This window comes from Oryzias melastigma, linkage group LG24, assembly GCF_002922805.2.
Source record: "Oryzias melastigma strain HK-1 linkage group LG24, ASM292280v2, whole genome shotgun sequence".
Classification (NCBI taxonomy): domain Eukaryota; kingdom Metazoa; phylum Chordata; class Actinopteri; order Beloniformes; family Adrianichthyidae; genus Oryzias; species Oryzias melastigma.
Window position 1 is genome coordinate 13972837 of NC_050535.1, and position 19638 is coordinate 13992474.

At 38.5% G+C, this 19638-nt stretch overlaps 1 protein-coding gene across 2 annotated transcripts in view; it reads right to left on the reverse strand.

Annotated features, from left to right (window-relative positions):
- Positions 1-19638, reverse strand: part of sgk1 (serum/glucocorticoid regulated kinase 1) — a 36025-nt gene that overhangs the window by 1352 nt on the left and 15035 nt on the right. For both annotated transcript variants that reach the window (XM_024291124.2, XM_024291125.2), the window contains exons 4-13: positions 14675-14884; positions 12418-12481; positions 2414-2489; positions 2127-2202; positions 1821-2009; positions 1599-1730; positions 743-979; positions 550-645; positions 283-438; positions 106-195 (exon numbers count right to left, since the gene is read on the reverse strand). In XM_024291124.2, coding sequence (XP_024146892.1) covers positions 106-195; positions 283-438; positions 550-645; positions 743-979; positions 1599-1730; positions 1821-2009; positions 2127-2202; positions 2414-2489; positions 12418-12481; positions 14675-14884 — 1326 coding nt within the window. The remainder of the gene's footprint in view (positions 1-105; positions 196-282; positions 439-549; positions 646-742; positions 980-1598; positions 1731-1820; positions 2010-2126; positions 2203-2413; positions 2490-12417; positions 12482-14674; positions 14885-19638) is intronic.

The following is a 19638-nucleotide window of genomic DNA, read 5'->3' on the forward strand; positions in this document are numbered from 1 at the left end:
GCTCTACGAGCGTCCTGCCATAACTGGAGATGGTCTAAATCACAGCAAATATGTCCCATATGTTCAGTTGAAACAAATACATTATTGAAGAAAAAAAGAATTTACCACATTAGGGTTGAAAGGGGGGGTGATCTTCTTGGCATTAAGCTCATCCCAGTTGATTGGGGAGAAGAATACGTGGTTCTTGATTTCAATCTGCAAAAAGAACAAGCAAGTACTTTAGAGAAAGGAACCTTTGAGTAGAAAGTAAAATAAACACAGATTTTGGTAAAGAACACTTACAAAGTCGTCCGTGCAGCCCAGTCTCTTGGTGCGATCTTTTTGCAACAGACCCTCCAGCAGGTTCCTGGCTGCGTTGGAGATGTTGGGTTTCAGCTGCAGGGGCTTGTTCAGGATGTTGTCGTACATCTCTGCTGTGTTACGGCTGTAGAACGGAGGCTGGTGAGGGACAAAAGCAGCTGATTACTAATTGATTTCTTTTCTTGAGGCTTCACAAAGGCAGACAATAGTTAAAATAGTTTATTGACATAGAAGTTGAACTCCACTTACCAGGCCATAAAGCATCTCGTAGAGAACAGCTCCTAAACACCACCAATCTACGGTTCTGTCGTACGGCTGCTTGTGCAACACCTCAGGAGCCAAATACTAAAGAAAAAGAGAAGTATGTTTACTAGAAAAAAATTACCAAAATTTGACATTCAAGGATAAGGCTGAGTACAGTCAGGATCTCATCTTTTCTTACCTCTGGCGTACCGCAGAAGGTCGATGTGGTCCCATTAGGCTCGATGTTCTCCTTGCAGAGCCCAAAATCTGTTAGAATGATGTGTCCTTGAGAGTCGAGCAAGATGTTTTCAGGCTTCAGGTCTCTGTAGACGATGTTTAGGGAGTGAAGGTATCCCAGTGCACTGGCAATCTCTGCTGCGTAGAACCTGGCTCTGGGCTCCAGGAAGCAGCGCTCTCTCTGCAGGTGGTAGAACAGCTGCAATGAGGAAGAAGACACAAAGAAGAAGTGTTATCAAAACTTGTTTTTTCTTTAACAGAAACAGATGAATAAAGATATCCTGTCAATTCATGCTGTGCCCTAAAATTGCATTCCCAGATTTTAAAAGTAGAGTAAAAGCAAGAGTAATAAAGCAGAGAGTGAGAGGAAACCGGATGGGAGGATAAAAAAGGCCGGAAGGCGACTGCTTTAAAAGTTTGACAAGGGAAGACAGATGAAGCCGGGGCAAGAGGTGGAGATGGAACCGCAGGATGGAGGGTAAAAAAAAACGGAAAAGGAAAGAGCAAGAGTAAATGTGTCCCACTTCCTGATGAGCTCCATTTTTAATCAGCTTTGTCTTTAACAATCACAGGAAATTAGCTCGATTCGACAGACACACAGTCTCGGCGGTGCAGCTAATTTTGTTCAGAGTTTAACTCTGCCTGTTTCATAACTTCCTGAGCGGTGCTGCTGCTCTATTCGACTTCTCATGACAGGATTTCCCCTGGACTGTCCCTGTGTCTGCCTCACCTTTCTATTTCACTCTCAATATTCCATCTATCTCCAAATTATTAGCTTTTTTTTTTCTTTCAGGAAACAGGCCCAGAAAGTCACTCACCTCTCCTCCATTGATATAGTCCAAGACGAAATACAGTTTGTCTGCAGTTTGGAAAGAATAATGCAGGCCAACCAAGAATGGATGCTTGACATTCTTCAGCAGCACATTCCTCTCTGACATGATATGCTTCTCCTGAAAAGAAAAGAGAAGTAGTTAGACATCAACACTCCCTGCATGAAACTTTGTGCATGTTTCTCCCAGTTTCGAGAACAACTTTTTTACCTCCTTCTTCTTGAGAATGGCCTTCTTCTGTAACACTTTGACGGCGTAAAACTGATCGTCTGAGCGGTGGCGTGCCAGCAGGACCTTCCCGAAGCTGCCTTTGCCGATCACTTTGAGGAAGTGGAAGTCGCTGGGTTTGGCTGAAGGATTGGAAGATGGGCCGAGGTTGATTTGCTGGGACGGGCTGGACTGTGAGGAGCGGAGGACACGGAGGAAAGGTAAACTGATGGAAAACGTATGACCGGGGAGCATATGCTGCATATATCAACGGGTTAACAATGCATTGTTTACAGAAAATGCACATACCGGAGGTGAGGGGTTTGCGTTCATCAACTCGGCATCCTGCGGAGGACTCAAGTTCAGAATGGACTGAACTTCCGGACTGAAAACAGGCAAATAACAGAAAGGTCAGTTCAAGTTGCAGCCGAATAAATAACTAAACGAGCACATCATTTGTTTTCTATCTGAATCAGCTGACGTGGGAGTCACGTTTAGACACAGAGTGTGCCCTACAGGACAAACAAACTTGTGTTTTCCCAATGCTTTGTCCTCCTGTGAGAACAGAACAAAAACATGAGTCAGATGATACTCACTGCTTGCAGGCGTAGGAGTTTGTGGCGAGCCTCTGAATGAAGTCATTCAAACCCATCCTTCTTTGTTTCATAAAAGCTGTGAAACAAACAGAAAAGCAAAAAAATTAGACACTTCAAAAATAAAAAATAAAAAACTTGTTGAAAGTATCCAGACTCGGTGCGTACCGCTGACTAGTCCAACCAAGCCTCTAGCTTTGGAGTAAGTCAGCGCCGGTTTTTCTGCTTCTGTTATGACCGTCATGATGAGCTCCCACTAAAAAACTGTCTCTGACCCCTCAGCTCCACTAGTTTATAAAGACAGTTGAGGAGGAGCCAGATGACCCCTCCCCCTGGTGGGCGTGATCTTCTGCAAATATTGACTTTAAGAACTAGACCGTGAGGTAGAGATCGCTTCAGGTTTCGACCAATCGGGGGTCGTTGCGCTCCATGCGCGTCACAGCCACACCTTTATGCATGCCTGCAAGTAAAAAAGTCAGGAGGAGGAGGTGTGGGGGGGGACTCCCTCCCTCCCTTTCTATTGCTTAGTAGAAGGTTTCTGTTTGCACTATTTTATATTGTGGGAGTTCGTCAAACATAAATCGCGTCACACTTTGTGACCCGTTTCACTGTTTGTCCAAAAATCACGACAGAGCATTGTTCAAAGAAAGGTTTGCACAAGTGTCCGCTCAGACTAACCTCACAGCCATTCTATTCAGACGATTTTGGCTGCTTATCAATTAAAAAAGAACCAGTGGGTGACGCAGGGCAAGGAGGGGGGCTGAGTGTGAGGAGCAGAGGGAGGGCGCGTGCCAAGAAAGCCGCTGGTAGTGGAAAAGTACAGAGAAACTCCTGAAAGGCTTCCACGAAGCTCAGAAGAAGAGAAGAGTTCATGCACAGACTACAACTGCAGTCTGCGAGACGCAGCAAATGAACTTTAAGTTGATAAGAAAGTAATTAAAAAGGTAAAAGTGCGCGCCGCATCAGAGGAACCACAACTAGGACGCACGGTTATGCAAGGCTGCTGGTTTCAAGCTTTTAACTCCCCTGTCAGTGGAAGGAGTAGCACACGATATGGATAGAAAGAACACATTATAATCTCAGCAGAACATGGATGAAAAAATGTGGAAAACTCCATATTTCCAAACTTCACTTGTTTTTACGCATCACATTTTTGGAGTAAAAAAAAAAGTTTGTGTTCCTTAACTACAATAAAACAAAGTTATAAGTGCTTTAAGCTTTTCTATAAAAAATAAGCCAGTTTCAACATACTAAACGAGGCATTTATTAATGTGGAACAACTCCAGTCGCCGCACAAAAGCGCACAGAAACGGCTGCAAACTTGAATAAACGCAAACCAGTCTAGCAGAGATCAGTTTGAATCAAACATAAAAGTCTGAATTGTGAGTTTGTAGCGGTTTACTCACACGTCAAAGCGGTCGTTTTGTCTTTCATAAGGATGCTCAAATCTCCAAATCTCAACAAGGACAGAAGCTGCGGGCTGCTGGTCGGGAAGAAATCGATCTAGACTACATTCCGTGTTTGGAGAGCTTAATCCAAGATTTTTTTCCATTCTCATTTTTTTCTTCCTTAGGGCGGAGACGGACCGCCTCTATTTCCTTCCACTCAACAGTTTTCTGTTTCATGGATGGCTTTGCCAAAGGGCGGAGTGAATGCTGCCTTCAAGTGCTCCCCACTGAGCCCGATTTTCTAGAACTGGAATCTCAGGAAGAAAGAAAAAAAGTTCTCTTTGAGCCTCAGAAAGCTGAAGTTCTTGAAGATCATATAAAGTTTGATTTCAGATTACTTAGATACACAAATTAGGTGAACTAGAAAGCCAGACCAGATAAGAGTGCTTGGAAAATTTCTAAAAGAAAGACAGAAAGATCTGCTTTGATTAGATGGAGTCAAAATATTGGTTTGCATCATGTAAACACAACAATCAATGGGGTAAAACGAGGTTAGTCAGCTAATGATCTGAAATGACTGTGAATTATCATTTGAAAACAAGGACAAGTACAAAAAATGAGTGAAAACTTTCTTTGAAACAGGAGAAAAATCAATGTTTTTAGACCTATAAACATTGAAGACAGAAGTAAATATATGTCATAGGATAGTGCAGTTAAGTAACAGTAATTGTTCAAACTAAACAGGGAATTTTAAGATATAGGAACATGGACAATTCCAGTTTAAATGCCAAAAAAACTCTCCTTGCACTACAGGGCAAAAACTTGGAAGTATTGCAATTTGCTAAGAAGTGGTTATAATTATTAACCCTCCACCTTCTGTTTCACAATCTTGTGAATTATTGCATCTATTCTTGGAAAATAATAAAAAAGCTTTTGTAGATCTGTTGAGAGGGTTCAAGGAAGCTAGGATGCAGATAAAATGCCAAAGCAGTGACCTCATGATTCAGACACATCTTGCACTTTATGTGTCTCAACAAAGCGAAAAAAGTAACAAAAACTTTATAAAGGTTTTATATTTTTTATGACATTAGAGTGCATCCCATTTCTTATCCGAAAGGCTTTGTCTTGACACCAGCTCACTCTTTGCAACTATGCTTCAGCTCTTCTGGGAATTAAACAGAGATGCTCATGGATCTGTTTGTCTGCAAGTGGATGCATCGGAATGAAGTGGAGCAGGGAGATTTAATTTGTAAACGAGCCATTTCAAATTATTTTGTCTGCTCCTGATTCACTTCAATTTGAATAAATAAACACTCAGAAATGCAGTTTTAATGTTTATCTTTTTAATGTTTGTCTTCCATAATGAGAAAACTGCTACAAAAACATGTTAACACACAATTTTCATTGAGTGGCTCTTTAAAAGTGAAGTAACAGCTCATTAAAAAGAGCCCCCATCATAATACCCCCTCCATCAAACTTAACTCTATAGGCCAGAGCCAGAGTCCTTAAAGCTCCATATCCACAATTTTGCATTGCACTTGGTGACTCATGGTTCATGCATGGAAACATTCCATAAAGACCTCTGCTCTGGTCTTGCCACATGATCTTTGGAGATTTACACCGACTGACCCTGCAGAAAGTCGGAGACCCCTGTGCACTATATGTGCTTTAATGGCCCCTGACCCTGCTCTGTCAGTCCATGTGGCCTTCCCCTTTGTGCTGTTATTTTCCATTCACTTTCACTTTGCTATAATACCACTAACAGTAAATATTTAGTTTGAAATAACTGAACGTTTGAATTTTTTTTCAAAAAGTGTATCTTTTTGTTTATTTTAAGTACTGATTTTGTTTAATTAGAGGAAACACTTATTATATAATGAGGTGAAATCCTTTAACTCAATCTATTCATTTTGTATAGTTTCTCCAAGCAAAAGTGTTTTTTTATCCACAAGAAGAGAAATCTGCAGTTTTCTTTATTTTGTTCATGTCATGCAAACTTGCACCAATTCATACTCGTTATTGCTGAACATTTAAGATCCTCCGACTCTTTTTCCTAACACTTTTAAATTTATGGTTACTAATAATACTGGAAAAATGATGAAGGATAAAGTGGAGAAGCAGAGGCTTCAAAACTTCAAAACAAGATGACAAACACCTGCATGACTCTGCAGTTTTAAATATAGTCTGAACTTCCACTGCTGTTACTGTTTCTCCCATAACTCAGGTCAAATCTATTATTAATATTTCCACTGCAGCCACCTGAAGAACTCACACACACACATGCTCAGAGCTACGGGGTGAAGCAAGCCTGCAGGGAGCTTGAACGCACACAGACGAGCTGGAGGGTAAAAACAAAGTGAAGGGCAACACACTTTTTAAAGCAGACAAGAAGAAAGGGCACTTTCCCAAAAATAATTTCAGCATGCCCTACAAGTCTCCTCCTGAACTGACAGGGACTTGCTAGAAAAAGGCGCTTCTCCTTGAAACGGCGCAGGACGCAGCAGTACCACCCTTCAACAGGCTTCCCATTCATTACTCGTCCTCTCTAACACTAAAGCGACGGTCTCTGTGGGATATGAGCTGACATCTCTCATCAGTACTGGAGGGCACGTGCAATACAGGCGAAACTTACATTTTAAAATGCTCCCCTATATATATATTTGACAGTGTTAAAGACCTGCTCCGGTCATCTTTTGATCTATTTTAAAAGCAGTGGTCTTTATATGATTATGCCATTTTTAGGATAAATTAATGTTGTTTTCCAAGACATATTTTCTGCAGTAGTTCATCAAATATTCACCTCTGATCTGTGGCCGAGATGGTTCCTGCAGGGCAACCCCACCCCCCTATCTTCCTCGATGCGAAGCATGGTACTTGTGGCCCACCACAAGCCTATTTTTTACGTCACAAATAAGCTGTTTTACAACATTTTTTCATCCGCCACTGATTCACAGGGATTTGAGAAAAGAAATACTCAGAAATCCTATTTTAAGTTTAATTTGCTGCGTATATGGCCTCTATCCTAATCAGAAAAATGAAACAAGAATGTTGTCACAAATGGTTAGATAGCTGGTTCCACATGCAGCAGGTTTATTCGTTCAGATGGGAATGAAGCACAGCTAAAAGTCCAAAAAACTAAATCAGGGTCAGACAGGCAGAGGTCAGTCATGAGCATGGGGTCATCCAACAAGAGAGTAGAGTATTCAGGGTCAGGGCAGGCAGCAAGCAAACAGATGAAACAGGGTCAGAAACAGAAGACAGAATGAAATGCTCAGTAATGCAGGCAGTGTGGTACAAACAATCCTTCGCACAGAGTGAGGCTCTGTGTAGTGCTTAAGTGTCCTGTAGGTGATTGGCAAATTAGAGAGGAACTGTGCGCTGGGGGTGCTGGGAGATGAAGTGCAGTCAGTACTCTGGAGATGCTTCCCGTCGGTGACCATAGGGGAAATCAGAGCTCTGACTCCTGACAAAAGTGTCAAAAAACATCATCAAATTTTTCATCAGACTGGGTCTTCAAGGTACAAGCTTTTAGGTATTTACTCAATAGCAACATTTCCCAAAATGCCACTGCACTGTGACCTAAATGCAAGATTTTCAGCTGATTCAGCAGGTGGGTAAATTTGTAATTGGGAAGCAGCAGTCATATTTTTGCACGCTACGGAGAACCCAGACGGATTTAAGAAAAAGTTTAAAAGCTCAAAAAGCTCATTTTGAGTGTGAGATCTTTTACTTTATTTTCTCTTAATTGACAAGTTGCTCATTGCTGGTGTCCTGAACAAGTGGGGGGCTCTGCAACCCTCCAGCTGAGTGTTTGTTGCCTCTCCATATGCTTTGGAGGCTTCAGTAGGTTATGTAAGCCACTAGTATCAGTGTGATAGGCACTGACTCACACACACGATCCCTCTCTGTGGGTCGGTCCATGCGAGGACAGGAAGGACTCCTCTTCTCACAGGAAATTAAAGCTGTAGTTTGAACAGAAATCCCTCCACAAAAGCTTTACTTTTGTTGTGTTTTCTGTGAAAGACATCTATCCGTCTGCCTTTCATCCGCCTCTGCTCTCAGTGAGGAAGATGAATGAGGGTTTTTTGGGATATAGTTGATCAGGAGATGAATATAAATGAGGCGTGGTGAAGAGGAACCGAGTGACACCATTACATAAAGACCTCAGTTATTAAAAGGAGGACAGCTACGCTGTCATTGTGCATGTGTGTGTGTGTAGCTTGTTTGGCTTTCTGGGCTATGGAAAAGTGGCCTACTTATCACTTACTTCTGTGGGCAGTCATGTGACAATCATAGCTGCGGTTCATTGGTTCCTGGTTTGGCTTTTGTGAGTTTTAGTATCCTTGTTTTACTGCCAGATTGCCCCTGATTATCCAACATTTTGTTTTGTAGCTCAAGGTAATTTCCAAGAAATGAACTCACTGGTAACTGCTTTTAGTGGAAGGTTCTTGGAGAGCAATGCAAGTGGGTGAACATTATAGGAGAGACGGAAAAAAAGAAAAGTCTCCAGACGAAACCATCAAACTAACTGTGAGGAAAAACATGTGGTGGTATTTAAAATATCTCGCAATAAATGCATGACTGCAGCGCTCCAGTCAAACAGAAGTCTTCTCGACATTTTTAAGGTCGGCAAATTTCCAAAGATCCCAAATAACATGCTCAACATGCTGCCTCACTTTCACTCATATCTAAATAATGCTGGTAACTAACAAAATGTACCGTACATTTAATCGATCCAACTAACCAGCTAATAAAAAGTGAAGGTTGGGTGCGCCCTGACACAAAACCACACACTCATATTGATACATAATGGACAATTTCAGAAAAGAACAATTGAACTACTATACTTGGAGAAAGCTGGAGAAAACAAGGTTTTATAGGAGGAGCAAACTCCACACAGAGAGTATCAATATTGATGCTATTGACCAGTATGGGATCGATACCCGAATGCTCAGTATCGCCCAGCCCTAGTAAGCCCTGCCGAAAACGTCAGTTTCATGCATAAAGTCATAGCTTGAAGCCAACTTTTGACGTTGATAAACAAGAATCTCCATTGACTGTCCAAACCTGCCTTGTTGACATTCTTTTGGCTACCGCAACTCTTCAACTGTTCATGTGTTTAATGTCATTCCAGCGGATTCCAAAGCAGAGAAAAGCAGCTTCACAGCGTTAAAGCCGACTATTCTCTAGAGAATCAATTGACTCAGTCAAAGTTAAAGTAGGTCAAAAATGTGTTATTTAGATGTCACCAGTGGCAGCTCAGATGTTAAAGGCTTAAACTAATTTAGGGTCGCAGGGATGCTGGAGCCTATCCAAGGGTAGTTGGGGTTTCACCCTGGACGGTTTGCCAGTCCCCACCAAAGATACACGATCACATCACCAAGAGTTAACCTCTGAAATGTATGTTTGGCCTGTGGGAGGAAGCTGGAATGCCCAGAGAATCATGCATGTGGAGAAAATGCAGAAATGATCCAGCTGGGATTTGAACCAGTCTCTCCACTGTGAGGTGAGAGGGCAGCCCCTACATATGTCATTTATATTGACTAATAAAATAAAAAACGATTATTTTTTTATTTAAAAAACATCCCAGTTAGAGGTGCTTTAAATTGCTAACTCAGAAAGTGCAAGCTGCTATAAAACTGCTGAAACGGAGTGAAGCTTTCCCTTGGGTTCTGGGAAATCTATTCCCCGCTCTGGAGTTGGGAATGTTCTGACGCATATTTTTTTCTTGTCTTGTTGAAAACAAAAAGTTAAGACTTTCTTCTTAATCCTCACTGGGCTTTGGAGTGTTGTCATTGATTTATAAGCTAGACGTGAGTGTTGTTTTTGTGAACATGATGTCTTTGTTTAGGTTTGAAGGGCAGGTTGGCACAGGTGAGGGCTGCGTCATACGATGACTGGGAGAAAATCCTGAACAACAACTGAAAAAAAAAATCGAGCTTTTACTTCCACTTAGACAACAGAGAACAGTTGGGGAAAAGCACACCTTCAAATCCCTGCTGAATAATTACATGTTATGCAATGAAGCCTGGGAAAATGAGGCAGTAATTAAATGCCGATCCACACGTTGATCAGTACAGATTCATCATTTCTTTCCGCAGATTTAATCCTCAACCAAAAAAACATATCTTTTCATTTGTTTAAATCAAACTACTTGGATTATCATTTCATCGACTGGGTCTTTTCCTCTCTATTGTTAACTCCTGCTCTCTGAGACATGGCACCATACGTGTAAATGAATCATATATGTGGCACTTTTCAACTTTTAAGCGCTGCTACAGCCTCTAATTGCTGAGCTGGGATCGACAGGGTGTTGCAGCGTGACAGCCGGGGCCACAGGAACAGCTTGTCACCAGCTCAGTTAATTGCTTGGATTTCTCTCAGCAGGCTAAAAAACTCCCATTACTTACATGGCAGACACACCACTAGGCGGGAAAGAATTTGATTTATTTTTTAAATCAGAATTTGGTCTTTCTTGGACATGTTTTAGTGGACCTTTAACAGTGAACATTTTGCTAAAGTACAGATTCTCCTAATGCGCAACTCATCCTTATGTGCAATAATTTAAACAGGAAAAATTAAACTAACATGAGGAGTCCTCAGACAATATTTATTGCTTAAATTACAATAAAAATTACTCTACTGCCATTAACCCTTTAACAATGGAGCTTTATGTTCTTTAATTTACTGTGGTACAGACATGAATTGAGGCGATCTGAAGTCCCGCAGTACAACCTGAGCGATGAGTGCGGAGGGCTTTCAGCAACGAGCCTTGAATTCGCAACAAAAGAGGGGCGGGCCGAGCGAATTTGTCGCGCGAATTGTGTTTGGTGTGAATGCATCTTTGAAGGGTACCGTTAAACCATTACCAACAACATTCTAATTAGAGATTCTGCTATACAATGCACATAAAAATGTAGACAGGCACAATTTGTCATCATTTTAGCTTATTTTTGCTAATTGCAGTTGCAAAAATACCTATGTATCTAACCTATACTTGTTTTTTTTTGCTGCATATTTGTTGCAACTAAACAAATAAAATAATTGTTTCTATGCTTTTAGATTTTACTCAAATAGAACATCTGAACGATTTCAATATATTAAACATAACAGCTGCTTGACCTTCCTGATCTTACATGAAAATGATACTTGATGACAATGACTGCAGTGAGGCGTTTGTTGGAGAAAAATGTTATTTTTTTCTTTTATTTTCTGTACAACCTTTATTTATATTTGGCATTGTATTATCCTGTTGTCAACAAATGGATACCTTAAGGATTTTCTAACAGGAAAAGTAGAATCTATTAACTATAGCATAGTATCCTAAAAAAAGGGAACTGTCCTCCAACCACCATACTACCACCACAATGCTTGATTTGGTTCCTCAAAGAAAACAAAAGTTGAAAATAAAAAAAAAAACCTTAATTTAACATGATTATGTGCCACAGAATGACACAATAATGCACTTTTTAGGATATGTACATTTTTTTCAACGTGAAAAGAACTTTTTCAAAAATGTAATCCTTTATTTCAAAAGTGAAAATGTTTTATAACCAATTTGTGAGAGTGTTAATACTGAAGTATTAACACTGATTTATTATTGCAATATATAGGTTATTTAATGGTGGATCATTTCTGGTGTATATTTCTTCAGTCGTAGCTTACCTTTTAGATTTTTTGGATCCATCAATTGCTGCAAAAACAAACTATTTTCTGGTTGCATGAAAAGAAATAATTTCTTGCATTTATTTAGTTTAATGGATAATATTTTTGCAATTTTTTTAGACGTTTAAGCATTAATTTCAGTTTTTAGCAAGAAGCAACAATCCATTTATCAGATACTTTTTATCCTTTAAGCTTCATTTTTCATTTATTTATCACTATTTATCTTATTGTGTTAGGTGTTTTATAATTTTAACTCATTTAAATATCCTACAAAGAACAGTCTTCTGATTGTGATGTTGCCCATCAAAAGTGTCAAATTTAATCAGATTTTTCCTTGCTAATGAGATCATTTTTATGTTGGTATTAAAAATAGATGCTGAGTTGGTTTGGGGCCAAAAAGTGTCACACAAGCACTCAGCTTTTGCCCTTTAGACTCAACCCCGATTCGTGGCACAAATAAGAAGCGTGATGGAAAATTAAAGTTCAGTGACTTACAGTCATTTTGGCAATAAACAGACGTGGACTCTCACCCCGTGGCCCACAGTTAAACCAAGAAGCAATAAAGCAGAGCCTGAATGCAGTGGAGGTTGTAAACAGAGGTCACTGTGTCATGGTGATCGGTCATGAGCCTCTAACTACTGTTTTGCCACAACCCACAAAACAATCAAGTAATCATGGGATTTCAGCAGCAGTTATTATTTAGAGCTCGGATCAATACACAAGTGGTGAGTTAAGTCAGAATGAAAAGGTAACGATATAAAGGAGGAACAATGAGCAGGAGATGTTATTGCACATTTGGAGGAAAACACATAAAAACCACAGATGATTAAGACAGAGATCCCATGTGGATGAATAACAGAACAGAAAGCCTTTTTCATGTGAGGTCAGAAAAAAAGAAGGTTCATAATAGTGAAAAAATACTCAAAACAACTGCTTTGGTTGCTATTTACTTACTGTTGTCTCCAGGGAAATAGTAGCTGTCCAGGTCTGACTCATTGTGGTAGTATAGGTCCATCGCCTGAGGAGAAATGTGGCATTTTTTAAATTAAATATGCCACTTCAGGGTTTTTCTAATACTATATTTTATACAGCAACAGTAAAAAAAAGAACACATCAGTATGATTAAAAATAAAATATTTAAAGCAGGAGTGGGCAAACTTTTTGCCACAAAGGATTTTAAAATTTGACAGACTAAAAGCGGATCCATGGAGTGTTTTTGGTAATCCACCTCATAAAAGAAACAACATGAAATCCAGACTAAGTCATTCTATAATTTTGATTGAAAATTGATATCAAAAGAGTTAAGAATTGGAGTTTTTATTTAAAAATTGTTGTTTTTTGTTCTCATTTTAGCAGCAATAGCTCCAATGGGTAGATGTCCATCAGAAACAAATGCAAACTTATGTGCTGTTTTAATGATTAGAAAAATAACTGACTTGGAAAAATGAACACAGGAAAACAACAAATCAATAATCTTTGGGCAGACACCAGAAATACAGGGAGGATAAAACATTATAAAGGATTATCAATATAATTTATTCCAGCTTGGTGGGCTGCAGTTTGCCCAGAACTAATTTAAAAGGTTAAATATAGTTTTTTAAAAAGGGATAAAGCCAAAAATGTTAGCAATATACGTTTATTGTATTAGAATATGCTGCAAATTCATGAATAAAATTACAATTTGAGGACAAATACACAATGTTTTGCTCCCACATAATAATAATAATAATTAAAAAAAATCCAAGGTATAAGAATCAACCAAATCCAGGATTTTTCCTCTGGAAATTCACATCTGTGAGTCTTTTTGCCTTTCACTGGGAAACTTTGATATGTGGATTAAAACCACCATCTTTATGAGTGACGGACAATTACTCTGTGTCACAGCCGCAAGCCGCATGCTTTTTTAAAAAAATAAATCCTCCTGCAGGAGGGGATTTATCTCCATTCAACTGATACCATGATGCTGCTTCAGATTTTTCATTCCGTTTTTTTGTTGGTGAAAAAAAAAAACACAAACAGCAAATCGAATCTCAACACAATCAACCAAGCATGGTGGTGGAAGGGTCATAATTTGTGCTACATTGATCAGGCATCTTACAGAGAGGATGACAAGCTTTCTGACAAAGAATGATATTCAAGCCAAGCCATAAAGTAACAGAAGCACATTCAGATTGAAAAAAGCCAAAATGTATCTAAAATTATGCAAAAATGCCAAAAAATGTTAGAGAACATTTTTTAAGCACCTGAAATGAAGAGATATTTAAATAAAAATTATATATTTGATATTTGGCCTACATCTATTGAAAACAGTGTGTGTACTGCTATCATAAGTGTAACTTATTTACAGCTGTTGAAGGGATTTCTTTGTAAATTTGCCCCACTTTATCATTTTATCACACAAAAAGAACTGCGTGATTGGCAGCTAACGGGGACAAAGGAGAACCATTTTGTATTCCCATGAAACTCAGCTGTTGTGTTCGATGTGAACTTTTTTTTTGTCATGTCGCTGTCAGTCAGACGCTTTTCAAAGTCTCGCTTAATTACAGTCTTAGCCTAGTTTGCTTCCCAGAACTGCAGCCCTGAAAAGTTCTGTGCAGTCTCTCCAGAGCGTGTTCTGCAGGCGGGCATGCACAATCACATTTCTTAAACCAGTTTGTATCATTCACATAAAATCCTTGGAGCGAGAACTTGTTTCTATCATTTTTTTTTTTTTTGCCAGAAAAATGTCATTTTTATGTTATCGTGATTTATATGCTTGGTAAAAGTATAAAAAAAATCTGTTAAAAATCTCATCTTTTTTGTTCTCTTCACATTTTTTTAGAACTTAAATTATTAAAAATTATGATGAAAATAGTATTTTTATCTGTAATATTTAAATGTCAAGTTTTCAATCATGTTGAACTCTAATAAAGAGTTTCCAGTTCTGTAAAAAAAAAAAACAAAACAATGTTCGGTTTTTGGTAACAAATTATTTTACTTCTTGAAATTGTAGAATTAACTGAATATAAGAGCTTTAAGTCAGGAAAAATCAGACCTTTTATTACAGCAAGAACACCTCTTTTACATTGTGTCTAATACAAATGTTTTTTTAAAAAAAGTGTTTTATGTAATAAGAGATATTTTATATTTATGATGTATCTGTGTTGACTTTGACCATAAACGGGCATGTCCCGTGCTCAATATGCTGGATAAATGAAATGAATGAACTCACCTGTGTGCGCTGGCGCGGCTGCCAGGTGTCTTCCAGGGTGTAGCCGATGTAGGGCCCGCTGCAGATGGAGCACTCCAGCATCACGGGGCTGGCAAAGAGCGAAGAGCCGTGGACGCCCCAGCACTGGCAGCCTCCCATGGGGACTTCTGACTCCGCTTCCTTCTGCTTGGTTTCAGTGTGATGGCGAGCCAGCATCTTCCACTTCCTGACCTGCAAGTTAGGAGGATTTAGACAACATTTAAGCTATAAAATTCATATTAGAATGGAATATTTTTTTTTTCATAAACATCTGAATTTAGCTGTCAAAACGATTAAATGAAATGAACATGAAGCATAATCCTAGTGAATAACAAGAGATGATCATCTTGGCATCAATATCAAAGGAGTGATGGTATTTCTATGGTGATACATTTGTCTATTTTGAGTTTTTGTCAGTGATCCACATTATTTTTTAACATTAGTCGTATGGTAAACTGGCAACATTTGCTTTACCTTTTTTTTTTCTTTGTTTATAATATCACAAAACCTTCATTTAAAGAGAGACATTAAAAATAATCCAGAAAACAAGCCGGTTAGGCTAAAAATATACTCTTATCTCCAGACAAAATTGCCAATAAAACACAAAATTGTCTTTTTTTTTAACTTGCTGATAAACATTATGGTCCTGAAAGTCTAAAAAAAGAAAGACCTCCATTTATTTTTATGAACTGCTGTAAACGTATCCAGAGTTTTCCAGCTGAAGTGGACGTCTGCCGAGAGGCACAGCCAACAGTATTTATAACTTTGTTGCTAAACATTTGCAGGTCTTGACCTTAGAGGATGAAACCACGATGGGAGGCATTTTTGGCCAAAGAGACATCCAGAAGAAGCATTTAGTGGAGCATAAAAAACCTTATTGTAATCCAAAGAATGCTGTTGTTAATTATCGATGTCACCAACACCTAAATTATAATCCTAACCCAATCCCCCTGCTAATTATCATCTAAAAATACATTTATTTTCATGAGAAATATGTTTTTTTTCTTTTTGAAGGTCCCTGGAAGCTTAAAACATAAAGTTAAAAGTTTATAATTGCTTTGAAAAGTTATTTAAGACATTTCTAAAAAAAAAAAATAAAAAAAAAAGTAAAAGATTATGATGATTTAGTGGCAGTTTTTTGTCTTGTATCCAGAGGGAGTGTTTTATTCATCATACGAAAATAATAGCTTTTGACAGAACTCTTTAGTTTAAGAAATTAGTTAAAAAGCAGAAAAAAAGCACCAAGATAAAAAATGTTTTATTTATCTATTTTTTGCTTTAAATTTGCTCATAGATTTTAATAATTTCATAATTTTATCTAGTAAATTACAAAATGTGAAGTGTAATGTCTAGTTCTTCTAAATTGGAGACCATTTTTTTCCTTTTTCTTAGAAATGGAAGCCATTTATTTTTCAAAAGGCTTAAAATCGGGAGTCAAACACGGCAGTGGAGACATTTTCTCACGGTATAGAGATATTTCTCGTGCTGCAAAACATTCAGATGGGAAATAAAAGTTGACTGCAACTGTAATAATTGTGACTTGGCAATATTTGGTGCAATATTAAGCAATATTGGCAATATTTTATTATATTGGCTCTCCTAGAGTCCTCATTTTCAGGTATTAAGAAAAAACCCTAATGATCACACGAACACAAGTGACACTGAAGTGACAGCTGCAGAGACACTCTATCCTGAGCCTCGTTTGACCACAAACCTCTTTTTCTGTGTCATCATGTTGTTGCACGCGCCTGACAACACAGACAGAACACAAGCTGCCGAACAGAAATGCACTGAGAGCACACATGCACACACTCAAGTACAGTGAGGAGATAAATATAAGATATATGAGGATGAAACCTAAGGTCAAGGTGCACACAGTTCCTTAGGAAGCTAGATTGCAAGTGTCAGTGATCCAGGGAGCCTCTTCTGTAAAGTAAAGTATGTCCTTGGCGCTCAGATTGCACATGTGTGGAGACTGCAGGCATTTCAAACGAGTCTTATCAGGTCTGCACTCTCAGCAGCCTCTGCTCTGCTGACCCTCTACATTACTACAACTTGGCATGGGGAAATGTGGTATGAGTGAGCCGGGGTGTGTGTGTGTGTGGGGGTGTGAGTGTGCAGTCCAATTTTGCAACCCGGCAAATAGGTGACTGATCCCCCGACTTTACTGTTTAGTTCTAGAAAGGGACAGAAGGCATAGAAGATCAGCTGCTAAGACTGGTAACCACAGGGAGAAAACAAAGTTTACCTCAAAGAAAAAATGATTCAAACTTTACATTTTGCATATTTTCCAGTCAGTGGCATGAAAGTAATCGTTGAAAAAACATGTCTGACGGTGAACCCTTTACAAAGATGTACTTATAACTTGTTCCTGAACAGGTTTGGACTTGACATGAAGAATCCTTAACTAAAAAATGAACATGCATAGAAGTAAAAAATGCATATTTTTCCCCAGCCTGTAATCTGTATTGTCTACTGTTTGGTGTATCACGCTATCAGTGCACTAAAACAGCTCATTTTAAGCACTTTTCTGTCAATGGAAGGAGTCATTAGAGGTTTGTCATTGGGCATTGTCTTGTTAAAATTAACAGATCGTGGATAGTGTCCCAATTTAATCATCCTTTGATCTATTTTCAATTATTTCCTATTGGTTTTTAAGTATGATTTTGCCATTTTTTGCCAAAATCAACATTTTTTAGGATATAGTTTCTGCAGAGCGGCAATAGTTTATTCGAAATTTGTCTCTGAATTGTGGGTGGGACTATTAGCAAAGCGCAACCCCACCCCCACTTCCCATCACTCATCTGTTTACATGCTCTTCCGCTAGCTTACAGCCCCTCACACCTCCAACCTAACATTAGTGGTGCAACAAAAATGCTGTACAATCTCAGAAATATTCATTTTTTTGTCACGACAGCTTGATTAAATAAATACTCCGAAATACAATTTTAATATATGTCCTCAATCATCAGAAAAATGTCACAAGAACATGTTAAAAACACCAAAAACAACATCGGGTCTTAAAAGTCTTTAACTTGATTATAGTTGAGAAACACTTGTGGTAAAACTGGATTTTGTTTCCCCACATCTTTATCTTAAGGCTTATTTAGGGGAAAGTTACCAGCATTACTTAAGTGTGTAAAACAAACATCAACAGGAAGACATAGAAATGGATACGGTTGCTAAATCTCCTTCCTTCTGAGTCGTCTGTCTGCCCTTTGACCTCGTTTTATGTAATGAATCATTAAGGCAGCAGGGTTTTGGTTAAATAAGACCTCCCAGCCGGATCTGTCTTCCACCTCATAAACTCAGGATGTATTATAGTTTAAGGATATTATTCTCATAAGGCCAGGATGCACACATCAGCAACCCTGCTTCATAAATCAAGGAGGGAAAACACAGATTTTCCTCAGGCCTTTCTCCAGCTTCCTCCAGCTGACCTCCTTCAGTGACCTTCAACTGTGTTATGAACAATCTTCACCTAAGTGGCTGCCCTTTACCCCCCCCCTGCAACATTAGCATAAGACGATCAGCGATAAAACCACTATCAATCATCAGTCAATCTATATAAGACAGAGCAACACAAATGCAAACATGTATTTTCCAAAGATTTTCTGTCTCAGATGAAAAAAAATGAAATAAAACAGTCAGAAAAGCAAAAGGAATTTAAGATTCAATCACAGAAAAACAACAGGGCAGAGAGGAGCACCAAAGAGTGTGTTTTTTATTTAAATGTATTGAAAATTAGCATTTTGTAGAAACTGGTAACCCTCCAAAGAGACTAATTCTTTCATCTCCAACAGGCTTTGTGAACTCTGACTTCCTGGTTGAAGCTTTGGAAAACATCTCTTTTCAATGATGATTCACTGTGTTTGCCATGTGCACGCTATATTTAAAATTAAAAGGCTGCTGTCCTCTCAACAAACTCTTCAAACTACCAGGCTGTTGTGGATTCCTTTCATATTAGTTGACTCTTTTCTCCAACTTTGCTTAAAAATGTAAGCGTTTTTGTGAAAGAAAATGAGCAAATATGGGTTTAAAAGTCTCAAATAATTACAAAAAAATACAAATTTTCCCTTAGATTAGCTTTCCTTGAACAAAAAGCCCAAGTTGGCAGTTGCTTCTTACATAATAAAACTTCTTTTACAAGTCAACAGGCTGCAAGTCTGTACATGTCCTCTGTTTGCATCAAACTGCAGCGGGGCTTTAATAACATTCAGAGAAAATTCCAGCAGTAAACACCATGTTAAGATTTTAACAACCATTTGTTGGCCCTCAGAGTAGTCTGTGTCACCATCAGACGACTACCCTGACAATGCATAACCACAGTAGCTTACTGCAGGGCAATAAATCCAGGACAAATCAGATAAAGTCACTTTAAAGTATCAGCTGTTGGTGTGCCATAAAGCTTAAACACATAAAGACAACAGAGATGCAACAAGTGGCGGGGAACTTCTTCTTTTTTAAGACTTTATGCTCAGTCCAGACAATAAGAGAGAATTTTTATTTAAAAGAAAGTTACTCAGAGGACCCAAATTCCCAAGTTACATAAGGAGGAAAACAAGGTCATCTAAGATACAGAAGCACTTGATCCTCATGGTTCTAAAGGTTAAACTTTTTTTTGGTAGTTTTTAAGATTAGCTGCAACGCAAAGAGAAACACATAAACCCAGATAATAACTTAAACAATATAATGAAAGCAAAAAAATATTTAAATAATACTATAAGGTCTACTTGTAAGTGATTATAAATCGGATTCAACATAGAAAGTATTATGACACATTAATAATAACGTATAGAAATCTAATGACGTTACAGTATGTGCCATGGTTAAACACAAAGATCCATGTAAAAAAAACATATACAGTGAGGGAAAAAACTATTTGAACCCCAGCTGATTTTGTAAGTTTGCCCACTAAAAAAGAAATGATCAGTCTATAATTTCAA